We start from the raw sequence: 10,063 nt of genomic DNA, 5'->3' as shown, positions 1-10,063 counted from the left end.
CATGGATTTTTTTTTAAAGAAATTTATGAAAGATCAACAGTAAATCCAGCATTAAAAATAACAGTGGTATATATTTGGTCTCCAGGGTGTCTCTCCTTCATCAGTGTTAAGGGAAACCTTCCAGATAACCGCGAGCTCGTAAGCAGTTCGGACACACATGGCAAGGTCAGCAGAACAGGCTTATCATCTTGCTGCAGGTAGTGTTCAAGCACATGGCTGCTCAACAGGTACCCCCAAATGGACACCATTTTTTTTAACCTTCTGTTACCTTTCTCTTGCTTCCTCCCCCTCCTAAATAGACAAACACACACCGCTTTTTCACCATTGGCTCTGTTCTGCTAATTTTACACCTTTATTTGGCAATTTCAGTTAGTACCCCAGTAAGCCAACACCCCCTTCACTTTCTGTTGATATCTTACACTCAAGGCAGGGGTCCCCAAAACTCCCCTTTCACTGTATGTAATACCTGGTAGCTTCTCCTGCCGTTACCTCATTACTTTAGACACAGGTTAGGATTGGCCAGCCACTTTTTCTGTTCCATTATCTGCAACATCCAACAGTTTCTCTTGTTATCAGTTTAACCTCAGGCCATGGCTGGCCACCTGCCTGCATGCCTTAACAATATATTGTTCTAAAATCCTAAAACAATGGGAATATACAAAAATATACTTTATGAAGACTTAAGCTGTGAAGTCGTAGCTGGCGTTCTTAGACATCCCACCTATACCTGTCACACACATTTTTTGTCATGGTTCTGATTTATGGTGATCTCAGTAAGTCTGATGGAGCTGGTAATGCTTCTTTCCTGCATGTCATTTTAAGACCCTTAACTCTTGTCACAGATGTTGTTCATTTAGCAGTTACAACAGAACTGTCAGCATACTTGCACCTCCAGACCAATCCAGTTATGATTGTTACACAGTTTACTCCTGCTGAAGCTAAGAGTACCTGAATTGTGCCCCTACTCATGGCAGCTGGCAAAATCACACCTTCTAACCACCTTCCACAGTAGAAGCAAGGGCACTAGGACAATCTGTATGTTCTTGGCACCAACAGAGTTCTCACTGCATCTCACAGCTTTACAAACATTATGTTTCGAATTAGTATGAAATAAAGACTGAGCACTGTAGGTAACTTCTCCTTACGTAGTGTCCGTAGCAATTATGTGGGACATTTTGAAGCACGAGTTCCTCAAATAATATTACAGCTACATGACTGTATCTTTGCATTGAATAAATGACAGTATAGATGAGAGAGATCCTTTCAGGATATATCAGCAAAAAATATGAAGCCTGTCACCCTCTGAGGCAAAGCGACTAATGACTAATGATTAGCTGGTCATATATCCTGCGTTTACTGTCTTGTGATGTCCTAGTGGAGACCTTATCCTCTTTATAGTCTACTAAGATGGCAATGGACTTGGTGTATGTGAGACAAGCAGAAATGCAGCCACGTGAAAAAAAGAGATGTAGAGACAATCTTATGCACGGAAAAGGACAGAGTGAATTTTAAGATTCCTCTCCCTTATTTTATTCTCCCAATGAGTCATTTCCCACTTCTTCATAGTCCTTCTCCAGGGCAGACAGGTCTTCTCGGGCCTCTGAGAATTCTCCTTCCTCCATGCCTTCACTAATATACCAGTGCACAAAAGCTCTCTTGGCGAACATCAGATCAAATTTGTGGTCAAGCCTTGCCCAGGCATCTGCAATGGCTGTCGTGTTGCTCAGCATGCAGACTGCTCGCTCAACCTGTGCTAGGTCTCCTCCTGGTGTAACTGTAGGAGGCTGATAGTTGATCCCAACCTGCAAATAACAATAGAAAAGATGGAAGAATAAAAAGAGTTTGAGAAAAGGGATGAAATTAGACAATAAACAGGGTAAGAAAATTGTAAAACCATTGGTGGGGGGAGGAAGAGAGCTAGGGAAAAACTCAAACCACATCAGTGTTAAGTCTAATGTCATACAAGCTACTTTTTTGTGCAAAAGTCATTTCCTTACCCTCACTCAAGGGGGGAGGGGGGAAAAAAAAGGGAGACCAACAAGAACTGGACTCTAAATGAAGACAAACTTACAAAAATATGTCAGTATGCATGTAAATATCGGGGACAATGAAAAAAATCTCTTTGTGGAGATGATGTAGAAATGTTTCATTTGCCAACAATATATTATTGATAACTTTTGGGTTTTTTCTTGTTTGGTTGGTTTCGTTTTTTGAATCTCATGAAGGACACTTTCAAGTGTCTCAGTGTCTTTAGAGTATAAGCCTTACCTTGATCTTTCTTCTAAAATGCAATTTCTTTAAGTTTAAAGTCTTATAGGGTTGACATTCTCCTGTTACTGAATACAGAATAACTGTATATGCTCCCATTTATTTTAATATTTACCGCTAGACTGAATTTGCCCTTTAAACATGAAAAAAGTTCATGGCAGCCCTATGAAGCCTGTTGGACACCAGTCAACAAATTGGATAGTTCTCTTGGTCTTGATGGCAGCAATTGCTACGTTGACGTCTTTGGGAACTATGTCGCCACGGTAGAGCATGCAGCAGGCCATGTACTTCCCATGTCTTGGGTCACATTTCACCATCTGGTTGTTGGGCTCAAAGCAGGAGCTGGTGATTTCAGCCACCGAGAGCTGCTCGTGATATGCTCTGTCAGAGGAGATGATGGGGGCGTAGGTCACTAAGGGGAAGTGGATGCGTGGGTAGGGCACCAGGTTTGTCTGGAACTCCGTCAGATCCACATTGAGGGCACCGTCGAAGCGCAGCGAGGCAGTGATGGAGGAGACAATCTGGCTAATGAGGCGGTTCAGGTTAGTGTAAGTGGGGCGCTCGATGTCCAGATTTCGTCGGCAGATATCATAGATGGCTTCATTATCCACCATGAAGGCGCAGTCCGAATGCTCCAGGGTGGTATGTGTAGTCAGGATGGAATTGTAGGGCTCCACCACAGAGGTGGAGACCTGAGGAGCTGGGTAGATGACAAACTCCAGTTTGGACTTTTTTCCGTAATCCATGGAGAGGCGTTCCATCAGTAAGGAGGTAAAGCCAGAGCCGGTACCCCCACCAAAGCTGTGGAAGATCAGGAATCCTTGCAGCCCAGAACAGGCATCAGCCTGAAAGCCAACAGGAAAAGTGAAAGAATAAGTAAACGTATCTTTAAATTACACCCTCAAATAGAGACAGCAACACCCACACCCAGTGCACAGCAGAAAAGTCAGCAGTTTTCCCAGAAAATTCTCATTGTCTGTTTTCCCCTGTAAATCTCAGGCTAGAGTATCAATAGAGCAATACTGATTTTTTTTTCTTACAATAATAATGCTATAGCAATATTTGAGGTTTTCCATTTAAGTCTTCCATTCATATGAAAATTAAGATGGGACATCCGGGATCTGCATTTCTCTGTTCTGAGCCAATGACAATAGTAAAAGCAAAACGAGAACCACTATCAAAAAAAAAAAAAAAAAAAAAGCATGTGGTGTTTATCTCCCCTCCCATCCTCCTAACGTCTTGCTTCCAATGTAATAGTGCATACCAGCTTGCGGATATGATCTAATGCTATGTCAATTTTGTCTTTGCCAACAGAGTAGTGGCCACGTGCATAATTATTTGCTGCATCTTCCTTTCCAGTGATCAGTTGTTCTGGATGGAAAAGCTGCCGGTAGGTGCCAGTCCGCACTTCATCTGAACAAGAGAGAAAAAGCGTAAGCTTGGAAGAGATACTTCACAAAGGTTGACAATGTTTGCAAAACAAATGGAGCATTTTATGTTGGCAGAAAATGGTATGGAAGATCTGTATGTTGAAAAACAAAGTACAGACGTGAGCAGTATCATCCGAGATGATGTTTTGATGTTCAGTTTTGAAAAAAAAAAAAAAAATGGACTCTGCTCTAAGTGTAAGTTGCTGTGTTATACGAATGAATTAATTTATCAAATGAGGGCTGTGCCATGCTGTGGTAAAATTTCAGCTCTATATACTGATCAGGTGAAGATCCATCAGAACCTTCAGGGGAATGACTGGAAAAAGAGGAGATTTGCAAGAGTAAAACAGTGGTCTCCCCTGAAAATCTGTCAGGACACTTCTGTTGTCTGATTCTTCATGCTCCTTTCTTGTATCTGAATGTAAAGAAAGCATTTTCCATCAGTTAGCAAAGGAAAAAATACCACCACAAAAAAGACCAAAAAGGAATCTCTTCGAGAAAGCTAAATTGTACTCATAACCAGTGGAGGTTTAAACAATAGTAAACTTTCAATTTTATTAATTATTAGTAGAGCACCCATGACAGAGTGCAGTCCAGTTTTCATCATTTCATTGAGAATAACAGAGCTTTTAGTAGTACCTGGTATTAAAAACTTAAAATCTGTACGTTTTGCCTGCACGCTGGGATCATCCCTAATGGTAAGGGCATTGTCCTGCTATTCAGTGATCTGAACTTTGGCACCCAGAAGAGTTAATTAATTTCTGTTTTCCAAGATTAGTTCTATACTGACCTATTACAGTTTGCTCCAAGTCCACCATAATAGCCCGGGGCACGTATTTTCTAGAGCTTGTCTCTCTAAAGAATGTGGCAAAAGACTCATCATCGCTGGGTTGGTCGATGAAGGTGCCATTTGGTTGAATGCCATGCTCCAGACAGAAGAGTTCCCAACACGCATTGCCAACTTGAACTCCGGCTTGGCCAATGTGAACAGCGATGCACTCACGCTGAAAGGGGAGGAATGGTAAGGACCAGTGAATATCCTAAAAGTCTATAAGCTGATCTTACCTGAAACCCCAAATCAACCAATGATTACAAAATTTTCCACAAGACTGGAATTAATGGAAAATATTCTGACACTTATTTACAAATAGGAAGAAAAATATTTTGCTGTGCATAGAAAGAAACAATAATCACAACAGCTAGAGATTTGCAGCCATGCCTACGCATGGTGTACAGTACACGGGATCTACGTGTAAGTGCACATAAGCCCATACAGATAGAAAAACTGTGTATAGGTACACAAAATAAAAAACAGCTAAGGAATATGAGCCAAGTCTAGTTATCCGGGACAAGACACAGCTACCCTGCCTTATTGATACATAGATAAAGCAAAGGGAATGATGTTATCTTCTGATCTCTCAACCTTCTGTTGAACATGTGTGTTGGACAGGTGGAAAACAGGTTTGTAGAAGTCAAAGGAACAAGAATTAAGGTGCCTTTAGTACCTTAATTCATTTCAACCACTGATTGTTTTGGCCCATTCTCTGGGTACTTTTAATTCAATTTAACATGTGAAAAGTTAACTTGATACTCAAGGGGACTTGGTACTCTTTACATGTTAGTCTAAATTAATCTCCCGAGAAATCCTTCTCATACATACACTTCTGTAATCATGGCTGTTCAGTCAATAACCAGTTTCTAAAGTGTTTATTATTGTGTCATGCACATAGTTTAATAACAGAAATCTGAAACACAAAATATAATATCATATTCTAAAAGAAAAAGAAGTGTGCCTCCTTCTATAGACTGCTATGCAGACTCCCAAGTACTGTGAATTTAAAGGGTTCTCTGAAAAACACTCTTTTTGGACACGGTATATTTGAATGTGAATCTTTCCGCAGATGATTCCCATCCAGTCTTATGGAGTATCTAGGGAAATGTCCACATTTCTTTGCTCTTAATACTCATAAGCAGTAGGAAAAGGCCATTAATACAGGTTAAACATACTGTATTCAAAGTACATCCAGAGTAGCTTCTACCCAAAGAAGAAAAGTAAGTTCCAAGCCCATCCTTCTTTTTCTGCATATAACTTCCCTTATAATAAATTTACTAACACGTATTGGATTCTAAATTTATTTACCAAGGAGCTAATACAATCGTTTGTTTGTACACTGTGAGCAACATTTGCTGCCCCCAAAATGAAGCAAAAGAAGTCACTTCAACCTTCCCACCTTCACTCAGATCTTGACCAGAGTAGGGGGAAACAGAAGGCCAAAGTCATTGCTCATTATCTCATAAAATAATCTGATTCTTTTCTTACCATGGTTTCTCCTGCGTGCTTCCTTTCTTGATTGGTGGTAGCAGCAGCTTTGGTTACTGATGTTTCTACTGTTGTATAGTCAGCCTGGTGCAAGGTGGCATGGCATCCACACCTCGCTTGCCGGGGCCCCGCAACATCACAGTGTAGGCAGGAGAGGTCATAATCTCTCCTGGGCAACCGACCCATTCCGCCCACTCACCTCTTACACCAGCAGCCTGCTCTCACCCATGTACAGGACCCAGCCCTAAAGTCTGTTCTTAAGCAAGTCTTCCCAGTTAATTCTCCAAGCTAAACCTTGTGGGTTTTTTTAAAAAAACAAGAAAATTACAACTGGTACTAGTAACCAGAATTTTAACACATACAGAGCGTCTTCACAAATAACTGGTTTCGTTCCTTAAAACTCTAACAACTGGTGAACATGCTACTGATAACTCATTTAAAAGATTATTAACCATTTCAGAATTTCTTCATTTACACTTTCAAAAGGCAGCATAATTTTTAAATGGCATCTTTCTGACAAAGGCATCTGTAGATGAATGGTGGACATGGAGTTAACTTGCCTAAGTTCCACTGACTGAATGAGCTGGGGAACAGGTTGAACTGCAAGGAATTTCACTTGACTGACTATTTGATCATTTGTGGACAAGGTACACTGGATTATCTTCTTGTCTCCTGGTGCTAAGGCACCAAACCTTCTCTTTCTGCCAGCCATTCCTTATCTTTGTGACCTCTGTTCATCTGATTATAGACAACTGTTCTTCAGCCTTTCAGCTGCCTACCATATGGGCCAATACAAGTTTTTTGCATCTAGCAAGAAAATGGCAAAACAAAAAAGCAGAACTATAATTTGCTCCTGTATCTGGAGCTAATAGCAGAAAGTTCACACACACATGGCCGCACACACACACACATTCTCTCTGATAAGGCTTAAACAGTAGGATCCCCATGGCTATGTCTTTTCCCTCCATGATATAATGAGAGTGCAGGGAAAAACACAGCTAAAGATAAATACCAGGTACTTTATTCTTAGTAGTACTGGTCTTGGCCATCCCAAGGTACACAGAGACACATATTTAAAAAAAAAATATGCTGGATCTTTCACAGAAAGTAATTGCCACTCTCTGAACTCCTATGAAAATGCAGATTTATACCCTACCAACATCATCGGTTGATTAGATCTCATCAGATTCACACTGAACAAGTCCTCAACTTAATTAAAATATGCCTGTACAATGAGGACACGTAGTGAAACATTTCCAGAAATCATTTGAAAACTGTAGAGTATCAATACATTAAACGCAAACGTTTTCATATACTCAATCACAGCACAAATAAGCAACTCCACGAAGAGGTAAATCAGTAGTCACTTTACTGTGAAAATTAAATATTGCAGTTTCAGTTTTAATAGCAAAAAAACCCCCAATCGCTTGTTTCTGCCTTCTTGCCCTCTCATGATGAATTAAATACAATACAAATGCAAAATCAGTAGTACTCAAAAACCAGTAAAGGTTACCAGCCTGCACTTAAAATCAAGTTGAATGTTAAAGTCCTGGTAAATGAGTGGCTATGACATTTAACAGCATTCTAAACATAATGTATGGTTATGTATGGCCTGCTCAGACCACTGGTCCCAACCTCCAAAATTGCATCTCTGCCATCTAACTGAAAATGTTAATAGAAAACTAGAGCAAAAAATGGTTGTTACCTAAACAGTCAATTTGGTGAGAATTGGGCCTGACTTCAGAGTGAAGTTTGCTATTTCATTAACTGGCTTACAAAGGACTTAAGGTGAGGCCTTTCAAAGTAGGGGTCCAGTAGACAACCTAGTCATTTCTTGAAAGAGCTCAACTCCGGAAGAGCTTCTGTGTTTTATTCTACCTGGTTTCGCATCAACTGTTGGTTGCAGAGTTGGAACTACACTTACAGTTGGATTACAAGAACCATCTAGCAATATCAAAAGCAGCTCTTCCCTACGTGCGCAGAGTATTTAAGAAATAACTTTTTAATATGGTGAAGCATTATGTGCTACTTACCCTGCTGTAAAGTCCTAGCAGAGACAAAAACTTTGGGCAGGGATATGGGATTGTTTTCGTTTTTACTCGAGACAACTTGTTAGTGCATTCATGAATGACCTGCCCCAGTTTATCCGACACTAATGTTGGAGTATTTCTCTATTGGGATAATTCAAGAAGAAACAGACACAGAACTATTTTTAGCAGTGAAGATGCAGACTGTTTTCAAAGCGTCCTGGTAGATAGCAAAGCAACAGATTGCACACAGTTTGAAGGCACCAACAGCCTGCTATCCTTGGGAAGAAAACTGAAATAGCCACCACCTCAGTGTATGGCTACTGCTAGAGACAAAAGAACAACCTGAAGGCGACTGCTGTTGTAAGACACGACACTGGGATCTATATTGGCTACTTTTCACAGGTTTGGTGTGTTGGATAGAATCTGCCCACCAAAAAGGCTGTTTTGTTCAACGTTTTGTAGTTTGGGCTGACATCAGTCAGCCTGCATCCTTTTGGCACAGATGCTGGGCTATTTGTTTGCCACAAAGACTCCTTGCCTTTAACTTGTCCTCTCCAGCACACAACAGTTTGCTTCAGTGAAAGCAGTATTTAAGTAGGTCAGTGCTCTCTCATTTGGAATCTACCCTTTGTCAATCGATGATACGTGGATGGATGGAGAAGAAATTAATGTTCTACCCCAAACCTCCAATTGCTGCCCCAAGTGGTCAGAAATAGGGTCGGTCTGGTGATAGATCTTCTACGATAATAATTTTCTTGCCACAGATCTGGGGAAGGTTTTGGGAAGTATCTCTTTCTACCTATTAATAAACTTCTGTTCTGAATGATAGAGCATTGCTAAATGGCTCCCATGTAACGCAGGACTTTAGATATTGAGGGCAGGGGGGCAATTCTAGATATACGGAGACTTTTTGACGGGTCGGTCTGGTGATAGATCTTCTACGATAATAATTTTCTTGCCACAGATCTGGGGAAGGTTTTGGGAAGTATCTCTTTCTACCTATTAATAAACTTCTGTTCTGAATGATAGAGCATTGCTAAATGGCTCCCATGTAACGCAGGACTTTAGATATTGAGGGCAGGGGGGCAATTCTAGATATACGGAGACTTTTTGACATCTGCATATTTTTTTTTAAAGAGTAAAACAATGCAACAACTTCAGTTGTTCAATGAGACAATAATATAGAATATAGTTTAAAAAAATAAGTCTACTTCCTTACCACCACCACATGCTCCTAAGAATTGCTATGCATCAGGCAAGCAAAAGTGCTGTAATTTGCATTTAAGAAGAGTAGGTGCAGCACAATAGTCTTTGTGGCCCACCACCTTGGCTTTCTGGCTTAAATATGACTAAAATCAAGAGCACCTGTATAAGGAGGCATCAGTCACAAGAGAAACCATGGCCTTCAAAATGCAATAGGCTTCACTTTCTCCAGTGTTTTTCTTCCACATGCTTGTCCTAAATCCCATGCTGCAAGAACTGGGCTTTTCAGATGTCAGGCAAAACAGAATATTCCCCTAATTATTGGTACTCCGTTGCCTTTTACAGTCATGCCGCCAGGAAAACTACTTCACTTGTTCGGAGAACTGCCCAGCATTTGCAAGGATGAAACCTTCTTCCATAGTTCGTAACTGGCTACACAGCCCTCACTCAAGAGCTACATCCACAGCAAAGTGTTTGAAAAGAAGGATTCTTATTCGGTTATAGATTACAGAAGGCGTGGCTTTACTCTGGTGTTGGACAGAACGGTGCTGTAGAGCCAAGCAAAATATCAGGAATATTTGGTGTGGTTTCAAACTTCATACAACACCATTCCCTGTCTGAAGAAACGAAGGTATCACTGCACAGGAGTTCACAGGTGATCATCTCAATTAGGACGCTGATTTCAACAGTCCTTGAAAAGCCTGATAACATCCTCAAGACAAGGCAACACTTCTACAGCAGCAGAGAAAAACGCATTCTGTGACAGAAGACACTTAGTCTTGAATTGGAGGCCTATGCCTTGGAGAAAATAC

The 10,063-nt window shown here is 40.7% G+C and overlaps 2 protein-coding genes across 2 annotated transcripts in view; both read right to left on the bottom strand.

The window, feature by feature from the left end:
• Positions 1-1,529: 1,529 nt before the first annotated feature.
• On the bottom strand, positions 1,530-6,118 carry LOC104081763 (tubulin alpha-4 chain-like). The gene is made up of 5 exons (XM_009584622.1): positions 6,019-6,118; positions 4,489-4,702; positions 3,533-3,681; positions 2,435-3,113; positions 1,530-1,804 (listed from the first exon to the last, which is right to left on the bottom strand). Exons 1-5 carry the CDS (start codon positions 6,019-6,021, stop codon positions 1,530-1,532), a joined length of 1,320 nt encoding a protein of 439 aa, XP_009582917.1. The 5' UTR covers positions 6,022-6,118.
• Positions 6,119-9,964: 3,846 nt separating this feature from the next.
• The window catches only part of PEX26 (peroxisomal biogenesis factor 26), a gene marked incomplete at its 5' end in the record, with an annotated part of 2,705 nt that continues 2,606 nt past the window's right edge, over positions 9,965-10,063 (bottom strand). The window contains one exon of the mRNA XM_009584625.1: positions 9,965-9,983. Within this exon, the coding sequence (XP_009582920.1) occupies positions 9,965-9,983 (19 nt within the window). The remainder of the gene's footprint in view (positions 9,984-10,063) is intronic.

This window comes from Fulmarus glacialis, unplaced genomic scaffold, assembly GCF_000690835.1.
Source record: "Fulmarus glacialis isolate BGI_N327 unplaced genomic scaffold, ASM69083v1 scaffold16229, whole genome shotgun sequence".
Taxonomy (NCBI): domain Eukaryota; kingdom Metazoa; phylum Chordata; class Aves; order Procellariiformes; family Procellariidae; genus Fulmarus; species Fulmarus glacialis.
Note: the sequence above shows the minus strand (reverse complement) of the source record. Positions and strands in the feature narration are given on the sequence as shown.

Coding starts and splice junctions, on each gene's coding strand:
- LOC104081763 (XM_009584622.1), bottom strand. Junction 3,682..4,488: donor CTTGGAGCAAACTGTAATAG/GTCAGTATAGAA, acceptor TCTCTTGTTCAG/ATGAAGTGCGGACTGGCACC. Junction 1,805..2,434: donor CTGGTGTCCAACAGGCTTCA/TAGGGCTGCCAT, acceptor ATTGTTATTTGC/AGGTTGGGATCAACTATCAG.